The sequence below is a fragment of the Furipterus horrens genome, unplaced genomic scaffold (genome assembly GCF_987537825.1).
Source record: "Furipterus horrens unplaced genomic scaffold, mFurHor1.1.pri manual_scaffold_1, whole genome shotgun sequence".
Lineage (NCBI taxonomy): Eukaryota > Metazoa > Chordata > Mammalia > Chiroptera > Furipteridae > Furipterus > Furipterus horrens.
The window spans coordinates 47493088-47520140 of NW_028327171.1; the positions used below are offsets into that span (position 1 = coordinate 47493088).

The 27053-nt window shown below is 40.4% G+C and overlaps 1 protein-coding gene and 1 non-coding gene across 2 annotated transcripts; one reads left to right on the plus strand and one right to left on the minus strand.

The window, feature by feature from the left end:
• Positions 1–1220: 1220 nt before the first annotated feature.
• Positions 1221–12503, plus strand: ADIPOQ (adiponectin, C1Q and collagen domain containing). The gene is made up of 3 exons (XM_090280245.1): positions 1221–1311; positions 9212–9421; positions 10307–12503. Exons 1-3 carry the CDS (start codon positions 1227–1229, stop codon positions 10825–10827), a joined length of 816 nt encoding a protein of 271 aa, XP_090136371.1. The 5' UTR covers positions 1221–1226; the 3' UTR covers positions 10828–12503.
• Positions 5304–5438, minus strand: LOC150021050 (small nucleolar RNA SNORA20). Its single transcript, XR_016513720.1, has one exon. It is a non-coding gene; the product is annotated as a small nucleolar RNA SNORA20 (small nucleolar RNA).
• Positions 12504–27053: the final 14550 nt, after the last annotated feature.

The window sequence follows — 27053 nt, forward strand, 5'->3', positions numbered from 1 at the left end:
GTTAGACAATGGCAAATTGGTTTTGTTTTATGTCACTTCACTTAATGTTGCGGAAACTGTTGATGATGTTAAGTGAGGACTTACTGTATTAGCAGAAGGCCAAGGCCTTAGGTCATTCTTGTACTTTACTTTGCTGGTGGACTTTTAGGCTCTGTGTGGCCAGTGGAGGTGGTATTGGGGGCAAGCAGACACTTATTTGTCAGCCTCTGCCTAAGAGCATTCTATTTCTGAATGTCTTGTAAAAGTTGTTGCTGGTATCAAGGTTTAATGACTCAGAATTTGTGGCTTGCGAGAACCAACTTTGATCCTGCCCTTCAAAAATATAACATGGGTTTGCCAAGAAAGAGTCCAGGGTGATGAATGTTGCTATTTCAAGCCTAGGCCTTCTAAGAACACCAATGTAGGTGTCAGCCTCTGGTCCTGCAGGCTGCTCCAGCCCAGAGCTGGCTTCCCTGATAGGTGGATTAGGCACATGCTTAAAGTACTGGTAAAAAAAGAACTCACATTCACATGAAAAATTAGCTTTCAAAGCCTTATTTAGAATTTTGGTACCAGAAAAATATTGGAAGATGGTATTCTAATATCGCATTTTATGTAAGTTTTTTGTTACATTGAATGTAAGTTACAGAGGGATGGGGGTTCCATAATCTTTTGGAATTCAGGGCCTCTAAAGTTCATAATCTGGCCCTACCTCGTATCACCCCAAAACTTCCCCTCACCTCAGGTCTCAGAATTAACACACAAAGTCTCTCACAAATTGGGTCCAGGTCAGAGAGTGGAAGATGTGATCTATTTCTTACTCTGTTGTCGCCTCCTGACTATTTCCCCTTCTGTAGAGCCAATGAATGAACCACACAGTTTCATACCTCATCAGGTACAATGACCAGGAGTACAATGGTGGCAATAGCTTTCTCTGATTTTTAGGGTAAATCTATGGGGACAGGAGGTGATTTATTTTACAGGAGGAAGTTTTTCCCCCAATGCAGAAATATGTTGCTTCTGGTCTTGACTCTTATCCCATCTTCTACTGCTGTTATAGGCCTGGGAACATGAGTGATTGACTCTAGCTCCACTTGGCCTCCCAAGCCCAAGCTGGGTTGATTCAGTTCCCCAGAGTAGAAACTTGGGAGAGCTGCCAGGGGAAAGGTGCCCGCCCATTAGTCTCTGGCCCTCACCAGGTTGGCCAATGGGAAAGGACAACTCTGAGGCAGGGACTGCCTGTCCCCATGAGTACCAGGCTGCTGAGGCTGGACCGTCTCCTCTTCACTTCCATCCTGACTGCAGTCTGTGGGTCTTATCCCACACCTGAAGGTGAGAGCAATTTGATTCAAGTTCGAGGCTGGGGGTGGTGGTGGCTGCCATGCAGTGGGGCCTAGAGCTGCGGTTTACCCACACTCTCCTGTTTTGGCAGGATGGTGATGAATACAGCCAAACTCTGGCCGGGGTAGCTTCCTCAATTTTCTCTCAGTTCCAAGAGTAAAGGGTCTATTCCACTGGTCAAAATAGTTGGGACCATCTTGAATTTTGCCCAGTTCAGTCTGTTGCAGATGCAACCCAGAGAAACAGTTAGGGTCAATGAGGTGGGAGGGGTGGTCCAGTGATAGAGTCCAATTACATAATAAGAGAAGGGGCATCAACTTCTCACGGTAAGAAGCACAGGAAGAGGCAGCTTTGGAAAAGTCTGAGCTCCCACCACAGGCTAGTTTGAAATCCAGCTCTACCACGGGATTCTACTCAGCAAATATTATTGAGCAGATTCTACAGGTCAGACATTGGGTGGGGCTCATGAGACACAAAGATGAATGAAACATGGTCATTGCCCATAAATTTTGAGGAATCTATAGAAATGGGAATATTTACAGAGAGGTAGAGATATCTCACAGGGTAATCAAGAGGTTCAAATGAGGCAACGTGAGCAAAGGGTGTGGCATATTTTTTAGAAGACATTTTTCTGACAAAAATGACTAGACCTGCCTGGCCTTTGTCAAGCTCAATTCTGCTTGCTCCAGTGATCACAGTACTTGAGGCATCCTGGTTGTTTTCAGCTGTAGACGCAGAGGTCAGGGTAGGAGGCATTTTAGAGATCAGGACAGTCCTCATGTGTCACAGGATATGGGTCCCTGGTCTGGGAAGGTTCTGGCTTTCATATCCAGCCTTGCAAGGGTTGCAGCTACCTCAATTCTGATGACTCCTTTATTAGGGGTAACGCTGGCTCCTCCTGACAAGGTTGGGGAGCAGGGGAGCCCTTTATAGTGGCAGAATATGCCCAAAGGAGCATGAGGGGTATCAACTTGGTTGTTGAAGCAGAACAACAGAAAGGGAGCCCTGCAACTTAATTGGCAGTCCTTGTTGCTGCCCTCCCTTAATTCTTGAGGACTTACAAAAAAAGACACAGGACTTGCATCTCGTCCTTTCTAAGGTGGCTACAGGGACAAACTTACAAACTTTCCATCTACTCCAGTCAAGCCAAAAGACCAGCAGCCCCAGGTACTTGGCTGAGGTCAGAAGGTAGAAGGTCTGCAGACAAGAAGGTTTCAATCAGGAATTCCTTCATGTGCAGAAAGACTGATCCTAAAAATGTGGTGGAGGGATGCTCTGCTTTACCACGTCTTTGAGAATATGCGCGTGCGTGTGTGTGTGTGTGTGTGTGAGAGAGAGAGAGAGAGAGAGAGCTGAGTTGATTCTGTTTTCTGCTATTGAAATGGCCAGTATTTTACCATTTTTGACCTTTAAAAATAGCAAGCTGATATAATTCCAACCAAGAGTTGTATGATTTTAAGCCAGCATCTTGGTCTTTTTGAGTCTCAAGTTTTTCTATACGGTGGAGTCAAAAGCTGGGCTATGGGCAGGATTAAATGAAATAAGATTTGAAAGTGCCTCATGCAATTTATAATCCAAAGTACTCTTTCCAATTTCAACGTGTTCTCATGGTCCTCATCTTACATGACCTCATTTAGCTGATTAAGCAGCTGAGTCTGAGAAACCTTTTTAGAGGCAGTGTACTGTGATGGAAAGTTCACTGGTTTGAAAGCCAGATGGGGATCTCACAGGGATCATATCCTTAATCTCTCAGTTTCCTCATTTCTAAAGTTGGGCTTATTTTCATTGCTTCATGGAATTCTTGTAGAGATTAAAATAACTAATAAATAGTACAATAATGTGTAAAAGCTCTTAGTGTGGGAGCTAGCTTCTAGGGGCATCTAATAAATGCATCCCTTTTTTTCCCCTTAGCCTACCATTTGTAAAAGCAGGGCAGAGGTGAACTGGTTTCTGGGTTCTCTTTTGTCTGCCAGGGACTTTGTGAACTGTGCTTTAATGCCCTTTCCTGCTGGAAGAGTTGGCACCATATGACTTCTTCCCCCCATACTGCTCTGTCCCATGCCAGTCCCAAAGGAGACCTCATCCTTGTATTTCACAAGATTCTGCTGTTACTGAAATTCCAGTGGGTCAAAGTGGAATTTCTCATACATTGTAACATATGAAAATGATCTCATAATATGGCCCTTGAGGATCCAAAGGACGTCATGATCGTCCCTTTGTATAATTTTAAAAACAGACAGATCCTGTACCTGGTGCACCATGAAATCCAGTGCAGTAGAAAGGAGTCAGCCTTCGAATAGGCACCTCGGCACACTTTCACTTGTTAACCAAATTTCTCTTTTTCTCAGATTTCTCTTATGGGAATTGAGTCCTACCTTTTGGAGTTGTGGGGATGAAATAAGATTAAAGAGGTGATCCATACAGGTGGTCCGTAAATATGTTTTTGCTTCCCTGCTCTTCACTTATATATGTGGAACCATCTGTGAATTTATAAAATACTTTTTTACACTTTTAGTCAATTGGTTTGTACAATAATAATGTGAAATAAACTAGATAAAGGTTAGTATCATTAATAATCACATTTGCAAGCAAAGAGCATTATGTCCAAAAGGTGGGGTGGGGGCAGGTAAGTGACCCAGTGAGTTAATGGTGGAGCCTAGACTTGGAGCCAGGTCACTTGCATCATGATCTGGAGATTTGTTCACACTATTGTCTGTGTCCTTTCCTATGGAGTGGAGTAGTAAAAGGCAGATGTATGATCCTGATGCTGTTTTCCTCCTGTGGGCTGTGCCTAAGAGCCCATTATTGGGCTTTGGAAAACCAGAATTTGATTTCCAGCTCCTCTATGTGAAGTTCTTCGAGCTTGGACAAGTCACTTAACCTCCTTGAAGCTCACTTTCCTCATCTCTAAAATGGATATAATCAGAGCTATCATTTATTGAACACTGACATGTGCTAGGCACTGTTGTAAGTACATTACATGGATTATACCACATAATCTTCCAACTATATATGACTGAAACATGTTACAGGTAAGAACAAATTATTCTCACCCAAACAAATCATGAAGCACATGCTCCCTATTTCTGCCTCAGGTTATTTCTCACAATGGGTATGAAAATTAAATGAGATATTAATTGAGGTAAGGACTTTTTACAGAAGAAAAAATTGTAAGTGAAACTTGGCATTGAGCTTCATGATCCATGTAAAAGGTTTCTCTTTTTTTGACATCTTATTGTACTTTCATGTATAATACACAGGTATAAGATAACTGCATCTTACAACATTATAAATAAAAGAGAGATCAGTCATCCAGGACTCCTGAGTGAACAGCATCTTCATAACCTCCATGCTTATCATATTTGCCTTCTATATGTAATTTAATAAAGTCATCAGTTCAAAAAGTGGTAATTGCAGCTTCTGTTGCAAATTGTAAGCTTTTAACTTTAACTATGATTGGTTCAGACACCCCTGCTTTTTTGTTATTTCAGGGTTTACCATTGACCAGATCAAGACCAATCCATTTTAGATTTTAATGTTCTGGCTTAACTTGAGCCTCATTATGAAAAGCCCTTCACTTTGCAACCAGATCATTCGAGTCTTGGGCAGCATTAACTGCCAGTGTAATAGAAATGACAAGAAGAGATTGTGCAAAGTGTGCAACAGCAAGCTGTTCTTGAGACCCCATGCTGATTGTGTAGTTTTGGGAGTAGATGGTAAGGGCTGCTTCTAAAGCACCCCCACCTGGAACCACAGATTTTTGACTCTAAAACTCTCTTCACCCCACAAAAAGCATCATTCCATCTTATCACACACAAAGTCATTTGCTCCACATAAGGTAATTTATGCAGATGTAATGAACCTTAGTGCTATTAAATAGTAAAATTCTTAAATCAATACTTTTATAAAATATGTCTACATAGAAATTCATTATAAGCACTTTGATTAAATTCTGCTTATATAAGGCCATTTGGACATGGAAGCAATGTCTTGACTATGCATGCAGAAGAAATGAAATGGTTATTCCATCTCAATTCACAATGGCCCAATGTTATTTTATCCCATCCATATAACTGCTCATATCTTTGAGAAGACTATAATAGCAAATAAATGGAAAGTGAAAGGTTTCTTTATGCTCTGGCTGGTGTGGCTCAGTTGGTTGGGTGTCGTTCCACAAACCAAAAGGCAGCCAGCTTGATTCCCAATCAGGGCACATGCCTGGGTTGCAGGTTCAGTCCCCAGCTTGGGACACATGCAAGAAGCAACAAATTGGTGTTTCTCTCTCACATCAATGTTTCTCTTCCTCTCTTTCTCCTTTCCTTCCCCTCTCTCTAGAATTGACAAAAGAAAAAATTTTTTAAAGGTTTCTCTACATGCACAGTTTAGTTTTACATCACACAGTTTCATTTAATAATTTTCCCCTATTGAAAGAGGTTTTCAAAATCTAAGTGTAACAACTACTATATCTAAACAAAAATTTTAGAATAATTTTTTGAAACTTAGGCACCTCTGTATTGACTGTCAATTGTTATCAATTATTGATTTTTCCACCCAGAACTAGGTTAGAAGACAATCTTGTTCTTCAATCAGAATCTGTTCTTAGCTTCAGAGACTTCTTAGGATCATGTACCCATCTTCCCTCCACTCTCCTTTCAGTACCTCTATCCCATGCCACTGTCATGGAACCCCGTTGTCCCATTGGTGGAAAAGTCTGTCCATCACACTGAAGTGTTGAGACAGAATGCTGTCTCCTGTGCTGCGAGAATGCACTTCCTATAGCAGTTTTGGAGTAAGCCCTCCATTGCCTGTGACCTTTGGGGCACTCCATAGCTGCCTCCACCAGTTCTCATGTTCTGGATTCTCTCCTCATGTTTGTCTGTGGGGGAAAAAACACAGCCTCATAGATTCTACCCTCCTAACTTCCGGAGAAAACAAGTACAGAGCCTCTCAGAGGTCTTGTCAGGAGTTTTAGTGCAAACCCCACAAGAAGAAAGAATGGAAGTGACAAATAGTGGGAAAGTTTAAAGACATATGAAGTCTTTAAAATCTCAGAACAAGTATTCTTCCTAAATACGTAAAGGGTTTGGCTGGTCTCTTCTCGGCTTCTCATTCAAGTCACCTCTTCACTGAGAACACTCTCCTGAGCCCTCCATATACAGTAGAGGGCGACAAAAGTACATGTAGAGCTCAAGAGTGAGCCTTGATTAGAGAGGCTCACGGCCGGCCGGCCGCCAAGAGGCAGCATCTGTGCCTTTCAGCACTTTTTGCTATGTTGCCTCTTTCTCTGTGTCCTCCTCTCCATCCGCCCATCTCATTGTCAATTCTCACTTTACTTGTAAGATTATATTTGAACTTGATATTTGATAAGTGATGCACCAGATCACTAAAAGGATTAATTTAAAGATGTCTTTAGCCCTGGCTGGGTGGCTCAGTTGGTTGGAGCCACCAAAAAGGTTGCGGGTTCTATTCCTGGTCAGGACATATACAGGAGGTGACAGATGGGTGTTTCCCTCTCACAGCAATGCTTCTCTCCTTCTCTCTCTCCGTTCCTCACTCTCTAAAATCAATAAACATCCTTGGGAATAATCGTAGCATATGTGACAAAGTGTTGGTTGGTATAAAGAATTCACACAAATTAATTCAAAAAGCACATTTGTGTCCCTAATTATGCAAGTGACAAAAAACACTAACAGAGGCATCATGAATAAGGAAATTATTTTAAATTAGAAAACAGGCCTTTAATTTAATGTACAGTTTACTAATGTCAAAGTAGCAAGAATCATGTCTTTTGTTCATTCAACTAACAACAACAAAAAATGTTTTTCATGATGATATCCAAAAGATAGGCTCTTTTATACATATACTGACATACTACTTACTGGGTAACAATAACAAACTGGAGTTTGGGGAAATACATCAAGAGCCTTAAAAATGTTCATGCCTTTTGGTCCAGTAATTTTACTTCTGGAGATATGTTATAACAGAATAATAATTGGAAGATAAGCTATATGCCTAAGGATATTTGTTACAGATTTTAAATAATATTTTAAAATGGAAAAGAGTCAAAATTCAACAAAACAGAAATAGTTATGTATATTTTGGCTGTATCCATTTGATGAACTAGCACACACACATTTAAAATGATGATTGTAAAAACTAGAAGACAAGGTAAAAACAAGGGAAATAAAATAATCCATGTTAAAATATGTTTCCACTATGTTTAAAAATAAAAAGAGAAATTCTGCGATTGAGGATTATTTTGGTTTCCATAGCTTTGACACATGTTTATATTACTAGTTTTAATGAATACACACATGTGTGAAAGGTAAGTATGTATGTGAAAGAAGAGGTGGTTTTGTCACATAGAGCCCCAGGTTATGGGGCATAGGAGTGGATTCCAGGCACCATGTACATCTTTGAAGGTAAGGTTGCCAATCAGGATCTTTCCTGCATCCTTCACAGAGGAGCTGTCTCCTGAAGCCAAACCCAATTCTGGAGAATTCATGTAATGTATAAGAGATAAGCAAACTGATGAAAAATAGTGAGTGCTTACAGTAAATAAAATATGCATGGACTGTGTTTTGTTTAGAATCATGTTTTTGGGATTAACCACATTTTAAAGTCAACAGAGGATCTTAGCAATGCCTATGATCCAAGGTCCTAGGACTTATTTGCCTCTTTTGGGTGCTTTCAATGATCTGGTGTAATTTAAGTACGGGGAGACTAAGACTCTGGCATTCTGATGTGGGGGCTGAGGTCACCCCAATATCAGAGGCAGGAGCTAGGAAGGTATCAGAGTCCCTGGACATGTAAAGGACCATCTTCTGTGAGGAGGCTACTGAAGGACCATTCTGAAACAGAGGGCCCTTGGCCATCTGTGCCACTCGAGCCTTTTGCTTGGGCTCCCATAAGACCTATTTCAAATATACTCCACCCTCTCTCCCTCTTTTTTCTTCTTTTCTCCTTCCTTCCCTTTTTTCCTCATTCCCTCCCCTGACACCTGTGGTTGAACGGAGGAAATGGGCAGACTAATTAGGAATTACAGCACAGTGCGAGAAATGAGGTGCTGGAGGTAAGTGAGGGCACTGGGGAGCATAGAGGAGAAACAACCAACCCAGTTGGGCAAGAGAGAACCAGGAGGGGCTCCAGAGGGATGCCATCTAGACTGTGTCCTGAAGGTTGCAAAAGGATCAGGCATGTGAAGAGGTGCAACTAAGGGTAGCCCAAGCAAATGGTCAGTGGATATTCACCTAGGAAAATGTGTCTCTGGTTGCCTGACTAACCCAAGGCAAAGCTGTGTGTGTGCATTGTGCATGTGCATACATATGTGTATGTATACATGTGTGCATGTATGTGTAGGTGCTTGTGCATAATATATCAAATGGCCTAACATCACCCAGGAGAAAGGGAAGATGAAAAAAGAGAATGGGAGAAAAAGGAAGAAAAACAGGTATAAAAAGGAAAGGAAAGGTAAGTGAAGAAGAAAATGAAAGGAGCTGAAAGAGAAGAGTTGGCTAGAATTTAATGGAATAATATGAGTCAACATTCTTGGAAAACTCCAGGAAAAGATTCCTGACAAGTTGACTCTTGGATATTTCCCTGTGCCTGGTCCTGTGCTCTGATATTAGTAAATTGGAGGAGTGTTGTTGTGCCATAACTGAACTCAGAATCCTGTTGAGGAAAGGAGACTGCATATAAGGAATATGCTAAATATTGCAAATGTCAGGGCAGAGATCAAGGTGAGTTGAAACAGAAGTCTTCCTGGAAGACTTGGTGGGTATTGGAAAAGCAGGTCTTAGAAGTGAACTCAGCTGAGATGGTGGGAGTCTGGCTTAGGTCCTAATGCGTGTGCTGTGTGGGGTCTGTTCTCTCATGGCTGCTCTGATTCCAGGACTCAGGATGCTGTTGCTACAAGCTGTTCTGCTGGTGCTAGTCCTGCCCAGTCATGGTCAGGATACAATGACCGAAGAGCCTGCCCTGCCCAAGGGGGTCTGCACTGGTTGGATGGCGGGCATCCCAGGGCATCCTGGGCACAATGGGACCCCAGGTCGTGATGGCAGAGATGGCACCCCTGGTGAGAAGGGTGAGAAAGGAGATGCAGGTAAGAATAATTTTTTTTGGTTTTCTCCATCAGACTTCTCCTGCGTAGAGGAAGGCTTCTAGAACTATACAAGGCCTAGACACAGGGATGAAGCAAAGCTTTTTATGTGACTCATCAGCAACATAAAGTGGGTTTTGGGTTGGCCTTCCAGTGGTGAGAATAAGTGGTACCTATAAAATCAAGTATCCTTGACTCTGCTCTACCCACACCTCCTTCCCTGTACCCTTTTCCATCCCCACCTTCATCCATTCATCTCTATTCCCAACAAGTTTCTATTTCTATTTTTATTCATTCCTCCTTAATATTCCCATTCCATCCAGTGGCATTCAACCACACTTAATGTACACTTCCTGGAAAACTCTTGGTCTTGTAAGAAGATCATGCACAAGACTCTGTAAGAAGTTACTATAAGGAAGTCTACTCCAAACATGCCAAATTGAATGTGGACAAATGCCAAAGTATGTAACAGAGGAAAATATGCCTTCGATGCACACTTGGATTAACAATGAAGGCTTTTAGAAGATGGAAGGTCTTAAGCTAGGTCTTGAAAGATGAGTGGTTAGAATAAAGGAGGGAAGGCATCCTACACAAATGGTATAGAAGAGCAAAGATATGGTTGGTAGAACCAGCATATAAGGAGTTGACAGGTGGAGGGTTGATGATGCAGACTTACAGGACATAAGTTTGGAAAGAATTTATGGGTGCCTACTGGGGTGATGTGGAAAGAGGAGGTATAACTCTCCTCTTTAGGAACTCCTATTGGTTCTTTGCTCTGTAAGTGAAGCAAGTTGTGTTATAGGGGCTATCAAGACAGTGTTTTAGGTTGGAGTCAACTTAGGTAAGAGTTCTGTCTCTTGTGGTCACTGAGGTCTTCTCATTCCTTAGGTCTTGTTGGTCCTAAGGGTGATGCTGGTAAAATTGGCTTGACTGGGAATGAAGGTCCCCGAGGCTTTCCAGGAGTCCCAGGCAGGAAAGGAGAACCTGGAGAAAGTGCCTATGTATACCGCTCAGCATTCAGCGTGGGATTGGAGACTCGAGTCACGGTCCCCAGTGTTCCCATTCGCTTTACCAAAATCTTCTACAATCAGCAAAACCACTATGATGGCACCACTGGCAAATTCCACTGCAACATTCCTGGGCTCTACTACTTCACCTACCACATTACAGTCTACCTTAAGGATGTGAAGGTCAGCCTCTACAAGAACGACAAGGCTGTGCTCTTCACCTTTGACCAATACCAGGACAAGGACTTGGACCAAGCCTCTGGCTCTGTGCTCCTGCATCTGGAGACGGGTGACCAAGTCTGGCTCCAGGTGTATGGGGATGGGGAGCATAATGGGCTCTATGCAGATAATGTCAATGACTCTACCTTCACAGGCTTCCTTCTCTATCATGACACCACATGATGACCACTCACCCAGAGACTCCCCTGAGCAAAAAACCCCCAGAAGTCAAAGAACAGTCCACAGGTTTTTGGTTTAGTTAGGAGACTGATGTTATTATTTAGTCAGAGAATTCTGAACATTATTCATTTATTTACTCATTCATTTATCAAGTACTTAAAAAAATCATATACCCTGTTCTCCATCATAAAGATGATATGTTCCCTTGCCTCAAGGATCTGCTCCATAGCGGCAGTTGAAGGATAATAGCATTTACTGGAGAGCTTCTATACATGACAAGATAACTGATTACAAAAAAGTATTTCACAGTACTATTCTGTGCCCACCATTTCTCCTCATGTTCATGCCAATCCTGTGAGGTACACAGAAAATACCTTACTCTCCCCTTTTTACACTTGGGGTCCTGAGGCTCAGAGAGTTAAGTGAATGCCTACAGTCACACAGGTATTTAGTGGTGGAGCTAGATAGAAGTCACACTCTGGGCTATGAACCTTTTCTATTATACTGTGTCCTTTTTTAGGGGTTCTTGGCCTCTTTGGAATGTTGTTTGGGAGTGGAATCTCTCATCCATATCATCTGAGGGCCTCTGAATTGGTCTGAATCAGGAGTTAAGGCTTTTCCCAGTAGAGCTCTCTCAGAGCAGATGGTTCTAGAACCAGATGACCAAGTTCCATTTCCAACCATTCAATGCCCCCCTGCAATTCTCTTTCCTCATGCTCTTCTCTGTAACCCAGAAAGTGACCTCCATTTCCACATGTTGAAATCTTCCCTGGTCCCCAAAGCCATCTGCTTAGGAAACTCCTCTGGAAGTTGTGTAAGCCTTCCTCACTTACTGCGCCCCTGTGCTTCTTCAGGTGTTATTTTGAATGAGAGACCTGGGCATGGAAGACATCTTCCCTAAGGCAAAGACAACTTGCAGAAGGACTATGTTTCCTCCATAGGAAACGTGTCCCCTTGCAGGTCCTTGATCAATGCCACATGAAGACCAATTTCTTGAGTCTCACACCTACCTAGAATTAACTTCATTTCAGTCTGTTCATGTTGTATAACTAATCTTTATCTACAAAAACATTGTCATTTTAGAAACTCCCTGAGTTAGGCATCTAATCCTTGTTCTACTGTACAGTTTGAATAATTTTCACTGAGGTTAGGAATGACCGTGCTTTCCAGAACACTTAAAGAACCTTTTCCTCAAGGAGGTAGCTTGAGCCTGCAATGCAAAACCCATGAAGGAATTTGAAAACCATTCTTATCTTGAGTACCAACTGAGTGTGGGAAGATCTGGGCTTTCTGAATCTATCCTTGTTCTTTAAGAATTATAAAAAAAAGAAAGAAAAAGAATAATAACTGCTTGAGGTGACATGATAATTAGCTTGATTGTGGTGATTATTTCACAATATACATCTATATCAATTCAATAAAATTGTATACCTTAAATATATACAATTTTAATTACAAAGTATTCCTCAAAAAGAAAAAAAGAACCACAAGTAGTTGAAAGTGGTAAACATCCTCTCAGGAGACAATAAGTTGACTAATGCTCTTCAAATGTTTTAGCAAAAGCAGAGCTAATAGTATTCTGTATAAATTTAGAAATGAAAAACCTATTCTTTTTGCTTACAGTTTTAAATTCTTAATGATTCCCTCTTATGTATGCATTACTATTCATTAAGCAATTATTATTTTACATATAAAACTTTGTATTTTAAAATAATTTTGTATCATTGTTTTCTACAAGTAAAGATACTGTCCAGCATTAAAAGTAGAATCACTTGCATCACATGACTTTTGTTTTCATTTTTGGAGAAAGACACGGGGTTTAGAGAGGGATGAAGGGTAAACCTTGTGTTTGTCAGGACTCTATGTTGTGAATGACAGAAAACCCAACTCTAACAAGCAAAAAAAAGTTCCTTGCATAACAGAAAATACCAGAGCTGTTCTGCCAACCAGAGACTCAAATGATATAATTAAAGTCTCTTTTCTGTCTGTCCTTCCACTCTGTCATCAACACTGTAGGCTTTATACTCAGACTCTACACAGCATAGTTCTAGGCTATTCTTCATGATGCCAAAAAGACTGCAGCCTGTCAGCTGTCATACCCTCTCACCACATCATCTAGCCAAAGGGACATTCTCTTTTCTGGTAGTTCCCAAGGTGAGAGAAGTTTTCTCTACTGGAAGCCCCAGCAAGTATGTCCTTGCATCTCATTGGTTCTGACTGGGGTGTATGTCCAGCTCTGACCAATCACTGGAGTCAGGAGGATAACCTGTACTTATTGACTTCAGTTGATTATGGCTCAATCTGAGGAAGGCGTATTTTCCCTACAGCAAAATCTGGATACAGTTACCAAAGTGGGAGTAAAGAGGATGAATGTGAAAACAACATTTGCTCACAACAAACTGTTTATGTTATGTTTGAGTTTTCTCAAGTTTCTCAGAGAGACATTGCTGGAAAATTGCTACTGATTTTCTCTAAAATTTTATCAAATAGCTAATGTCTGACCATGCTCACAGTTCTGCATATGGCTAGGATGGGATCCTCACAGCACTGAACACAATATCACATTCCTTCCGAACCCTCTGGCGGAGGATCATTGCTTTGTGGAAACGGAGAGGGTCACCTCCTGAGAAACTGTGGCCATGATTTTTGGATTAATGGTCCCATGATGTTGAAGTGTAATTGTGGATTTTTCCATTTCTCTTCAGTTCTGTCAGCTTTTGTTTTCTTGTATCTTGGAACTGTCTTATTAGGTACATATACATTTAGTATTGCATATTCTTGGTGAATTTACCCTTTGTCATTATATAATGTTTGTTTTTATCTCTGGTAGTTATCCTTACTCTAAAATCTGTCTGAAATTACCACAGATGCTCTAGCTTTCTTCTTTAAAAAAAAAAAATGCTTAATTGTTTATTCTATTACAGTTGTTCCAATTTCTTTTCCTTTGTTCCCCTCCACCCAGTGACCCCCCTCCCTCCAGTTGTCTCCGCCCCTTAGTCCATGCTCATTGGTTGTGCATATAGTTCTTCTCAACATCTTCCTATCTACTCCACTCCCTCCTACTATGCTTCTTAATACCTGTACCATCTCCCTCCCTTTCCCCCCTTTCCCCTCCCCACTGACTTCCCCTCAAAAAGTTCCCCATACCTATAATTCTTTTCCCATTCTCGTTGCCACTTAGTTTGCCTTTGTTTCAATTCCCTAGCTTCTGTTGTTGGTTGTTGTGATACAGTTTTCATTTTAATGTTCATAGTTTTGATCTTCTTTCTCCTAAACAACTCCCTTTAACATTTCATATAACAGTGGTTTGGATCTGATGAACTCCTTCAGTTTTACTTTGTCCTGGAAGCACTTCTCTGCCCTTCTATTCTGAATGACAGTTTTGCTGGATAGAGTAATTGTGGTTGTAGGTTTTTGCTTTTCATTGCTTTGAATATTTCTTGCCAGTCCCTTCTTGCCTGCAGAGTTTCTTTTGAGAAATCAGCTGATAGTCTTATTGGGACCCCTTTGTATGTAGTTCTCTTCCCCTCTCTTGCTGCTTTTAAGATTTTCTCTTTATTTTTAATTTTTGACATTTTGATTATAATGTGTCTTGGTGTGGTTCTCCCTGGGTCCAGTTGTTTTGGAACTCTCTGTGCTTCCTGGAACCATTAAGTGTATTTCCTTCCCCCAAGTCAGGGAAGTTCTGCTTCATTATTTTTTCACATAATTTTTCAATTTCTAGTTCTTCTTCTTCACCTTCTGGCAGCCGTATGGTTTGGATGTTGGCCCACTTATAGCTCTTTGATAAGTTTCTGAGCCTCTCCTCATTTTCCTCACTTCTCATTTGCTCTTTCTGCACTGCTTGACTGTTTGTTCCTTCCCTATGTTCTGATTTGTTGATTTGATCCCTGGTTTTCTTTCCCTCATCACTAGTTTTGTATGTGTTTTCATTCATTTCAGCAAGACTAGCCTTCATTCCTTCCCCGTCTTGTTTATGATCTGCTGTTAGGTCTGTAAGCATTTTTATAACTGAAGCTCTGAACTGAGTTTCAGAAAGGTTTGCTATCTGCTCCTTCATTAGATTAGATATTTGCTGTCTGGTCAGCTGCGTCACCAGGATCTCTATCATGATCTGTGCCATCCTGACCATTTTGTGTGTACCTTTGCTTCCTGGGCAGGGCTGTCACACCACCTACGCTATAGAGGGCAGAGCCTGGTGCACTAGTCACAACTGGGCAACTGTTCTCACCACACTGTGGCATTTTCTGCAGGGGTGGGGGTCCAAGATGGATTCCTGCCGTTCAGTCTCTGCTGAGAGACCAGGAGTCTCCTCCTTCATCCCCACTCCCTCTGGGCCTCACTGTCCAAGGCAATGGAGGTCTGCCTTCCCTGGCTTCGGAATCGCAAGGTGACGAGTATGGTCTGCAGCTGGGGGTGCTCCCCAGGCACTTCTTGCCTCCCCTAAATACGAGTGTCTGTGCTTACTGCTGTTCTGCCTCTGTTGCTGCTGCTGACGCGGACAGCCCAGCCTGAATTCTCCTCCCCAGCTTTGCTCCTCCAACCCGTCCAGATGAGCACCACTTCTTTATAACTTCATACTTTGGACTTCCATTTATTTTCTGGTACTTCTGGTTATTTCTGGTTTTGCGGTAGGTGTATTCCTTCTTAGTCGTGGAGGGAGACGAAGCGTGTCAGTCTAGGCCTCCATCTTGGCTGGAAGTCTCCTGTGTTTGTTTCTGTGTCCCAGGGAGAGCTGTTGCTCCTACTATGTTGTAAGGGGCAGAGCCTTAGGGATTTGTCAGTAACAGGTGACTTGTTTCACCACATTGTGGCGCTGTCTAGATGAGTATTTGTATTTCTTCTTTACATCTTTGTTTGCTGGACTTCCATGCACTTTGATTTTTCTGGAGCTTCTGGTTGTTCCTAGTTTTGAGGTAGTTGTATTCCTTCTTAGTTGTGGAGGGAGACACAGCATGTCTGTCTACACCTCCATCTTGGCTGGAAGTCTCTAGCTTTCTTGATTATTGTTTGCATGGTGTGTGTTTTTCTATCATGTTACTTTTGTTAATTTTATCCTTATTGTATTTTTTCCATTACCAATTAGTCCCCTTATACTCCCCTCCTCTCAGCAATCACAATATTGTTGTCCATATCCACTATCATATTACTTTAAATATATATATTTAAAGATTTTTGTTTATTTTTCAGAAGGAGGGGAAAGGAGAGAAAAGGAAGAGAAAAAAAAGAGAAAAACATTGATTGGTTGCCTCTCACATGCTCCCAGTTGGGGACCTGACTTGAAAGCCAGGCATGTGCCCTAACAGGGAATTTAACGGGCTGCCTTTTAGTTCTCAGGCCAGCACTCAGTCCGCTGAACCACACAGCCAGGGCTATATTATTATATTTAAGACACATTTTCTTAGAGACTGCATTTGATTGGGTCTTGTTTTTTATCCAGTCTAAAAGTCTTTTTCTTTTAATTGGTGCTTAAATAGTTTATATTTAATATAATTGTTGCTATGGTTGGATTTAAACATATTGCTTTATTTGTTTTCTATTTACCCCCCTGTGTTTTCATTCTTTTTTTTGGCTTCTTTTAGATTATTTGAATATTTCACAGTATTTCATCTTGATTTACTTGTTAGCTTTTTGACTGCATGTCTTTGATGTGTTTTTTAGTAGTTGCTCTAAGAATAATAGTACATATACCTAACTTTTCACAGTATACATAGAACTAATATTTTATCACTTCAAATGAATTATAGATGCCTATAACCACATAAGCTTTTTATCCTACTCCTTTTATATTATGGTTGTCATATATATTACATTTAGATATGTTGAAACATTACAAACAATGTTATAATTTTGTATGTCAACAGTCATACATATTTTAAAGAACTTAAGAATAAAAAATACTCTTTATTCAGATAGTCATCATTTTCGTTGTTGTTGTTGTTGTTTCCTCATTCTTTAAGTTCTATATTTTCCTCTGGTATAGTGTCCCCTCATCCTGAAAAACTTTCTTTAGCATTTCTTTTTTAAAGAAGTTTGCTGGTGATTCACTCTCTTAGTTTCCTTTCCTCTGAGAATGTTTTTATCTTGCCTGTGTTTCTGAAGGATATTTTTTGCTGGATATAGAATTCTGAGTGGGCAGTTCTTTCCTTTTATTTATGGATTTATGTATTTATTTATTTATTTATTTCCCTGCACTTTGGAGATATTGTTTCACTGTCTTCTGGGCTCCATAGTTTCTAATAAGAAGTCTGAAGTCATAATTTCCTTTATGTGTAATTTATTTTTCTTCCAGCTGCTTTTAAGATGTTTTCTTTACCTATGGTTTTCAACAGTTTGATTATTATATGTCTGGCTATGATTTTTTTGAGCATAACCTGATTGGGATTTTTTTGTTTTTTTTAAGATTTTATTCATTTGTTTTTAGAGAAAGGGGTAGAGAGGGAGAAAGAGAGGGAGAAAAACAACAATGTGTGGTTGACTCTCACGTGCCACCAAGTTGGGACCTGGCCTGCAACCAAGGCCTGTGCCCTGATGGGAATTGAATCAGCAACCCTTCAGTTCTCAGTCTTGCACTAAGTTCACTGAGCCACACTAGCCAGGGCTGATTGAGATTTATTGAGTTTCCTGAATCTGTTAAACAGATGTCTTCCACCAAATTTGGAATGTTTTCTGATATTTCTTCAAATATATTTTTTGAATCAATCTCTTTCTTTTCTTCTCTGGAGATTTCAATAATCTGAATGTTAAATCGACAAGCCCCTAAGGTTGTGTTAATTTTTTTCTTTCTGTTTTTTTTCTTCTTGTGTAATTTCTATTGATCTATCTTGAAGTTCTCTTTCCTGTCATTCCCGTTCTGCTGTTGAGCTCATGTGATGAATTTTTAATTTTATATATTGCATTTTACAGTTTAAAAATTTCCATTTAACTTATACTTTAACAATTATTTTTTTCTGCTGAGAACTTTATCCTTCCATTTATTTCAAGAATGTTCATCTTCACCTCATGTTTATAATAGCTGTTTTAAATTCTGTGTCTAGCAATTCCAATTGGAGTAATATTGAGGTTGGCATCTCTTACTTTTCTCCTGAGTATTGGTCAGACTTTCCTGGTTCTTTGTGCATTAAGTAATTTTGGATTGTATTCAGAATATTTTGAACATTATGTTATGAGATTCTAGGCTCTGTTAAAATCCTCTAGAGGACGTTGTATTTCTTATTTGCTTGTGTTAGCAGGTATTAGGTGGCTTAGGTTCAGAGTACAAGTTGCATCTCACCTTCTGTGATTCCAATGTTGATTCAGTTTTCAAGCATTTGTTCAGTCTGGGACTTTGGTTGTTCAGTGTTTGAAGCTTTTGCTGTACTTGTGTACCTATGGGCATTCAGTCTGGGACTTTATGTAGAGCCCCATTTAAAATAAAAAGATGTACTTTTCCAGCTCTATGTATCTGACATTTCCATACAGTCCCCATCCCCCAGGGAGCCTCCCTATCCTGTTCTTATGGCTAAAAAGCTAGTGTTCTTTCTGAGTTTTAGTTTCCTGAACTATTCTCCTGTTTTGTGTGAAAGGGGTTGCCTTTGGGAATAAAGCAGCAAGAAAATAGAAGGAAAAAAAGTAACAAAGAGTAGCTCACATTCTTTGATCAGCACAGCCCCCTTTACATAGAGAGATGGATTTTCTTGGAAAATTTTAGATCCCATGTTGCCTCTGCTGCTGTGATAATGCAGCTTAGTGGCTGGGGCTGGTGTCGGGTCAGAGCTAAGAGAAAAGAGAAAATAAAGCATGTAAAATAATATCTCTTATGCTCTCTGTCACGCAGGGGTTGCCTTTCCTTTTATTCTGATAACCGAGAGGTGATTTCTTCTGGCATTTTTCAATGGTGCCTCATAGACAATTCCAGGACTTGACCTGCCTTCAGGTCAGTTCCATGAGACAAAAAAGAAAAAAACTCCATAAATCTCACTCAGGCTATGGTTTGTTATTCAAGTTTTGACTTTAGTCCTCGATCTACCTGCTGTTGTTCACTTTACAGACATTTTATGTATTTGGGGTGAGGTTTTTTTTTTCCCCTTTTACCCAGTTTTTGGTTGTAGTAAGTAGAAAAGGTGGACTATAGTTAACTTACTTCGTCTTGGCTGGTACTGAACATTTCATGTTCTGTAGTGCTCCCAGAGGGAAAAAGAAGAGGAAGGATTAAGGAATAATAGTAAGTTTCACACGAGGGCATAAAATATGCCCTGAAATTGATTGAAGTCCAGGAAAATAAGTCCAAAAATGGAATAAACCATTGTTTCACTGTTGAAAAAAGAACCTGGAGGTTACCCAAAACTTCTTGACCAAAGGGGGCTGGGGCCAAATAAGGTCTTGATTGTCACTTCAGCCTTGATTTTTCCTGTGCCTGGAGGAAATGATAAAAATATATCATGTGCAGTGCAAAGACGAAAGCAGTAGGCATGGCCGTACCCACAGGGGTCAAAGCAGAAATATTTATCTCCAAATTTAGAGAGATAGAGGGGGGAGGGAGGGAGTAGAGGGAGGGAGGGAGAAGAGAGAGAGAGAGAGAGAGAGAGAGAGAGAGAGAGAGAGAGAGAGAGAGAGAGAGAGAGAGAGAGAATGAACTCTGGTTCTCAGAAGCTTTCCACTTTTCAGTTCCAGTCATTAACACTTAGCTGTATTCCTGCCCATGGGTCTCATGAGATATCAGTTCCTACATTTTTGTACCATTTCCACTTTTAACTTAAGCTGCCTTGAGTTGATTTCTATTACTCACATCTAAAGAATACAGTGGGTTAAGAATTAGTCTGTGGCAGTGCCCAGGGAACAGACTGAGGTCTAATTATAGAGAATACTTGGTAATGGGGTAATGAAATTAAGTTTTTAGTCCCCATGAAATCAAACCTAGAACTCTAGTTTTGTTTCTATTTATTTTATTAGCAACCAAATTCCTAGCTTGGAAATACCTTGTGGGCAGAACTTTCTTTTTCATTTTTGAATTCTTCATAGAGATCATTAATTCATTCAGTAAATATTTATTGACTATATTATGTACCAGGCATATACTAATTAAAAAACAATAGTGCCCTGGTCAGGTGACTTACTTAGTTAGAGTATCATACCATATGCCAAAAGTTTACAGGTTCAATTCCCATCAGGGCAAATACTTAGGTTGCTGGTTCAATCCCTGTTTAGGGCACATATCGGAGACAACTGATAGATGTTTCTTTCTCACATTGATATTTCTCTCTCTCTTTTTCTCTCCCTTTTCCTTCCTCTCTCTTTAAAATCAGTAACCATATCTTCAGGTGAGGATTAAAAAATAATAATGGCACTAATAATATAAACCATCATTTTGAAATATTTGCTTAGAATATATTCTTTTATTTAGTCCATGTGACACCCTATAAATTAAATATCATAGATCCTATCATCAGACAAGAAACTGGTGCTTAGAGAAGCTAAGTTGTGGCCCAAAGCCACAACTAATAAGTTGTAGAGCAAGAATTCATAGTCAGATGTGCCTGACTCCAAAGCTCAGGCTTGTATAAAAAATGAAACCACAATCTCACTGTTCCTTTCTTCTTCATAGTTTCAAGACATTTGGGGGATAAGGTATTTATATAACCTGTAGCCCTAATGTCAGCAACCCTGTAAATACTAGTAGTGGGAAATCTTGCCTTTGTAAAATAAGTTATTAAATTTGCTATATGAGGTAAAGTCTGGTTGTTAAAAGGAAATATGATGAAATGTCTCACTCATCATTCATGTGGGCAAGTTCTGAGGACTGCACTGAGGTTCTTTGTAAGTGTAATGTAAGAAATGAAAGGAACTTGCAAAATAGCTTGTTTATGCTAGTTGAGATATGTTGAATCCATGTGCAACCACTTGTTATGAAATTATTTTGTGAATTAGAAATAGAACAGTAGTTATAAAATAGTCATAAGATGTGAAGTACAGCATATAATAACTATTCATGGTGCCAGGTAGGCACTGGAAATATTGGGGGAACACTTTGTAAAGCATATGATTATTTAATCACTATGCATACCTGAAACTAATAGAAAATAATATTGAATGTAAACTGTAATTGAAAAATAAAATAAAATAAAACAAATCAGAACAACAACAAAAAGAAATAGAATGCTATTTCCTTAACAGTGGTAAAGATAAACAAATTCTAAGCAATGTTGAGTGTCATATAGTGAAATGCAAAACCACTACAATAGCTTTCACCATTCTTACTTCATGTTTTGGAGTTCTGTTGTTTTATCCTCTAATCTTCGAGCTCTCTCTAATTTATTCATGTTCTTATCACAGTCTTCCATAGAACAGACACTCAAGGAAAGTTTTCTTTTTTTTTTTTAAGTTTTGCTTGGTTTATATTTTTTCTCTTAGACTGAGTTCCTGGCTCCTCTTTGGCATGTTTTATCTGTTTCTCTTTTTGTTTTTCTGTAGCACTCCAGACTGATTCTAGCTTGCTTATGTTGAATGTGAGCAGCTCTTCTTAGAACTTCAGTTCTCTCTGAGACAGTGAGGATGAATTCTCCATGACTTCCATCCCTGATACTTGTATGTCTTGTTTCCAAGTGACTGGGTAGTTAAAATTCTGCTTTCTATTCATTCTTCTGAGACTGAGGGCAGAAAGGATAGGAGCAGAGTTTGTTGGGTCATTTGGGTTTTACTCTCTCCTCTGAAATAACAGTAAATATCCAGTACCAGAAATTAATTCATCATGTTGGCAATGCATCTTTCTTTCATGATGGAATACTTCCAGATTTCTGATAGTCCCCTGGGGCTTTTCCTGTGTCTACTGATCTTAAAGTTGAGGCCTGATGAGTTTTTCCATAGGCTGCTTACTTATCTTTTGGTCTGTTTTTCCCAGGGTGGAAAGTATTAGTGAGAATAATACCAATAGACCATCTATCCAGATGACTGGGAGCAGGCTGAGGGTGGGAAACAGGAGGGGTCACTTGGGGAGATCATGGACTGCCCAGGGCCATGGTGGGGCAGTGCCATGTCCTGGCAGCTGGGGCCACATTGCCCAGGGTAAGGGAGAGCATGCTCCCTTGCCATTGGGTAAGATGGTGGCAGGAGGAATTTCTTACACTGAACACGCACAAGGCTAGCAAGGTAATTGGATAGAGGAAAAAGCCCTCCTGCCCCCATTTGGTACCAGATAGCGGATGGGACCAGGGGAAGGCAGGCACATGAGCAACAGAAGTTAAAATGGCAGCAGGGGGAGGTGCTGGACCAAAGAGGCCTGTCAGTCTAGCCAGGGGAAAGAAGAGATTGGATGGGAGTTGGACCCACCCAAAGTACGTGAAGGTTTGGGAAATTGGTTGGTTGTCCAGGGAAAGCACCTGGTCCATCCCACACCCAAAAACTAATATAAGCCCAGGAGAACAAACAAAAAAACCCCTCTCTCTTGCTCATGGCTTGCTGCTCGGAACCTGCACTCAGATGGAACACTGGTCTGTCCTCTTCATGGGCCATGTTAAGGTCACATGACCCATGGCCTCCAGGAGGGACTCTTTCTCTTGTGACCTGGTGGAGCATTCCAGGTGACTTTGTGTGGTCTCTAGCCTGGGAGCATGGGACCTTGCAGCCCTACAAGCCACATAGTCAATGATGGTGCCAGTTCCACATGAAGCCTCCAGGAGGGAGCCTGAAGCTGGACAGCAGCTGGGGACAAATGATGCTACCTGGATGCCCACTTAGTAGCTGCCTCAGGCTCCAAAGAACAGTACTTAAAATGGAGCAGGAGCCCTGGCTGGTGTGGCTCAGTGGATTGAATACTGGCTTGCGAACCAAAGGGTCACTGGTTCAATTCCCAGTCAGGGCATATTTCTGTGTTGTGGGTCAGGTCCCCAGTTGGGGGTGTGCAAAATGTGTAACCACATATTGATGTTTCTCTTTCTCTCTTTCTCCCTTTTTTCTCCTCCCTCTAAAAATAAATAAATAAAATATTTAAAAGAAAATGGAGCAGATATTCTGGGCACTGCCTTTTGTTTTTGCCTTGCTGAGGACATCTGGGATTTGTCTGCGTTTTGTGGAGGAGATAAGCTTTGAGATGGGGAATTCCCCATTCTCCTAGATCATTCAATATTCAAATAAAAACCTTTTCCCTTTCTACTAGCCTCTGCCTCTAGTTTGCCTTTTGGTGGTGGAGGGCAGTCAAACCTCATTTTGGTTTGGTAACAAGAGCTCTAAGGAATTTGTCCAATGCCCCTCTTTCCTTGGTACAGTTGTGAGAAATCTCAGGAATTTGTCCAACTACCTTAGTACTGAGCTAGGAGGCTGTCATAGGATTAGAAACAATAATTTGTCCTGCCAGAATTTCTTCTTTCTTTCCTCAATAGCCATGTTTTGAAGTTTGTGATGTGTAGTTATACCCCTTTTTCTTATTCTGTTCCTAGTAGTGAATTTTTAGAGGTGTTAGGCTTTGTTGTTATTGTTGTTGTTGGACAGTCTATGGATTTGGACAAATGTTAAAGACATAATCCTTTATTACAATATCATATAGAGTATTTCTACTACTCTAGAAACACTCTGCACTCCATTTGTTCTTCCCTCACCACAGGCCCTGCAGACCACTGATATTTTTACTGTCTTTATAGTTTTGCCTTTTCTAGAGTGTCATATAGTTGGAATCATATAGTATATAGCCTTTTTATATGGCTTCTTTTATTTAGTAATATGCACTTATAATTCCTCCATCTCCTTTCATGACCTGATAGCTGTTTTTTTTTTTTTTTTTTTTTTTTTTTTTTAGTGCTATATAATATTCTACTGTCTGGATGCAATTCAGTTACTTTATTCATCCACCTACTAAAGGAGATCTTGATTGCTTCCAAGTTTTGGAAATTATAAATAAAGCTGCTATGAATAACTGTGTGTTTTGCTCATTTAAAAAAAATTAGGCTGTTTGTCTTATTACTGAGTTGTAAGAGTTCTTTATATATTGCAAATACAAGTAATTTACCAGATATATGTATCATAAGTATTTTCTCTCAATCTCTACTTTCCTATTTTATTTTCTTAGTGGTGTCTTTTGAAGAGAAAAACTTTTAAATTTTGATGAAATTCTGTCCATTATTTTGTCTTTTATACTTCATAGTTTCACAGTTTATTTATATATTTTGTATCCTTTTAAGAAATCTGGAGGACTTCCAGCCAAGATGGAGGCCTAGACAGACACATTGCATTTCACTCCACAACTAAGAAGGAATACAATTACCTCAAAACCAAAGATTTCAGAAAACCAAGCTGACTGAAGTCCAACAAACAATGATATAAAGAAGAAATACTTATTCAGACAGGTAGGAGGGGGAAGCCAGGGTGGAGAGGATGCGGTGTGGTGGCAGCACCAGTGGCGGCAGTGGCAGGCCAGTGGAAAGTGCAGTCACACATTTTAAAAAGTAAGGAGGGACACCTGGGGAGTGCTCCCAGCACCAGACTAGACAGCACAGCTCACAGTTTCAGTGCTGGGGAAAATAAAGACTCATTGCTTCTGACTGTGCAAACCAGTGGGGGGTGGGGTGGAGGAAGAAACTGCTGGTCTCTCAGTAGAGTCCCCTTGTTTAAAGGTCCCCCATGGTCCTAGAACATCCACAGACCCATCCATTCTTGGAATGATGGCCAGGGGAACAGCTAGAGAAGCACCAGTCCCATACAGGGAGTTGAAGAAGTTCCTGGAAAAGGGATGAGTGTTGAGCAAGCAGCATTGTTCCCTCTCTGACCCCTCCCCAACATACAGTGCCACAACGTGGTGAAACGGGTCTCCTGTACTGACTAATGCCTAAGGCTCTGCCCCTTACAACGTAACATGTGTGACAGCTCTACCTAAGACAAAGAAGCAGACACAGGAGCCTGTCAAATTGAGGATACAGAAAAGTATGGCCCCAAAGAAGGAACGGATCAAAGTTCTAGTAAGTGGGAGAACTAAGCGATGAGGAGGTAGCCAACCTAACAGATGCAGAGTTCAAAACACTGGTGATAAAGATGCCTACAGACTTTAAAGATATGCTTGAGTATGGCAAGTGTAGAAGGGAAGAAGTGAAGTCTATGCGAAGTGAAACGAAGGAAAATCCACATGAAACCAATGGTGAAGGAAAGGAAACTGGGGTTCAGATCAATGATTTAGAACATAAAGAAGAAATAAATAGTCAACCAATACAGAATGAGGAAACAATAATTGAAAAAAAATGAGAAGCTTAGGAACCTCTGGCACAACTTTAAACATGCCAACATCTGAATCATAGGAGTGTTACAGAGCAGGGTCCCCAAGGAGATGGGAAGAGCTTTAAGCATAAAGTAGTGAGGAAAAGCTTACAAGGCCTATGTAAAATTCTACAAGTGACTGCAATTAGTTACCCTGTCCACTGCATCACAAGACGCAGTTAGGGATTTAAAAATAAGGCGTCAGGCATTTTGGGAGAGAACACCATGAGGCTTTGAAAGCAAAGGGAGAACTCCATGCAGTTTACAAGAAGGCTGGGAACTCCACATGGTTCTGCATTAAGAGCTGGAGAGCACCACAACACAGGCAAAACCTCCCCAATCAAGCTTGAATGATTGGAAGCTGCTGGTAAAACAAAACTGTGTCTGAAAAGTAGAAAAACTGTATCTTTGACTCTTCTAAAACTAGCCTGGTTTGGTAGGGGGAGGCCGAACTATGCGTTTGTGGGTGTTTTAAGAAAAATAAGACAAGAGCAAAAATCCACAAATAATCTAAATCTATATAACCTTTAAATAAGCAATTCTTTTTCTTTTCACCAAACTCTGGTATTGAGAGTTATGCTTCTAGTGGCGGGCAATCGGGCCCCTCATAACTGAACAGCCTATGGGTTCTGTTTCAATCAGGGAAGCCTATGGGTTCTGTTTTGGGGTACCAGAAAGAGGAGAGGAAGAGGAAGAAATTGAAAAGTTATGTAAAAAAATAATGAAGGATCTGGCTGCTGTGGCTCAGTGGACTGAGTGTCAGCCTGCAAGCCAAGTGTCACTGGTTTGATTCCCAGTCAGGGCACATGCCTGGGTTGCACATCAGGTTCCCAGTTGGCGGTGCGAGTGAGAGGCAACCACACAGTGATGTTTCTCTCCCTCTCTTTCTCCTTCCCGCTCTCTCTAAAAATAAATAAACAGAACAAAACAAACAAACAAATAAATAAACAGTTCAATTAGAAAATATTTAAAAAAAAATAATAAAGGAAAATTCAAATTTGGTGAAGAAAATGGACATGTGAGTCCAAGTGGCACAGAGAGTCCCAAACAAGCTAGACACAAAGAGGCCCACACCAAGACATACCATAATTAAAATGCCAAAGATTCAAGATAAAGAGAATCTTACAAGCAGCAAGAGAAAAGCAGAGAGTTACCTACAAAGAAGTGCCTATAGAACTATCAGCTAATTTCTCAAAAGAAATTTTGCAGGAGAGAAGGGACTGGCAAGAAGTATTCAATGTGATGAAAAGCAAGGGCATACAACCAAGATTATTCTACCCAGTAAAGCTATTATTTAGAATGGAAGTGCAGAGAAAGTGCTTCCCAGACAAGGTAAAGCTAAGGGAGTTCATCATCACTAAGCCATTTTTATATGAAATGTTAAAGGGACTTATTTAAGAAAATCATTTTCACAACTATGAACATTAAAATGACAACAAACTCACAACTATCAACAACTGAATCTAAAAAATAAAAACAAAATCCAGCTAAGCAAAGCAGAATAGGAACAGAATCATAGGTGTGGGGATCATTTGGAGGGTTATCAGCTGGGAGGGAGAATGGGGAATAATGGGAAATGGTGCAGGAACTAAGAAGCATAATTGGTTGGTACAAAATAGACAGGGGGAAGTTAAGAATAATGTGGGAAAGGGTGGGTCCAAGGAACTTATATGCATGACCCATGGACATGACCTAAGGAGGGGGCGCGGTGCTGGGCAAAGGGAAGCAAAGGGATAAAAAGATGTGGCAATTGTAACAGCATAATCAATAAAATAAACTAAAAAAAGAATTTTTAAGACATGCTATACCTATTTAGTCAGGAGAACTGACCTTTTTTTTCTTAGACTGTCAACTTTATAAATGTATATTCTTTTTGGAGAAATGTCTATTCATATTTTCTTCCCATTTTCAATTACAGTGCAGTGTATTTTTATGTTAAGTTTTATGGGTTTTCATACATTTTAGATATTAAGCCCTTATCAGGTATCATTGGCAAATATCTTCTCCCCTTCAGT

Bases quoted from the DNA above. Each gene is read 5' to 3' on its own strand.
- ADIPOQ (XM_090280245.1), top strand. From the start codon at position 1,227: ATGAGTACCAGGCTGCTGAGGCTGGACCGTCTCCTCTTCACTTCCATC. The intron at 1,312-9,211 runs GTGAGAGCAATT...CTCTGATTCCAG, and splicing joins GTCTTATCCCACACCTGAAG to GACTCAGGATGCTGTTGCTA. The intron at 9,422-10,306 runs GTAAGAATAATT...CTCATTCCTTAG, and splicing joins GGGTGAGAAAGGAGATGCAG to GTCTTGTTGGTCCTAAGGGT.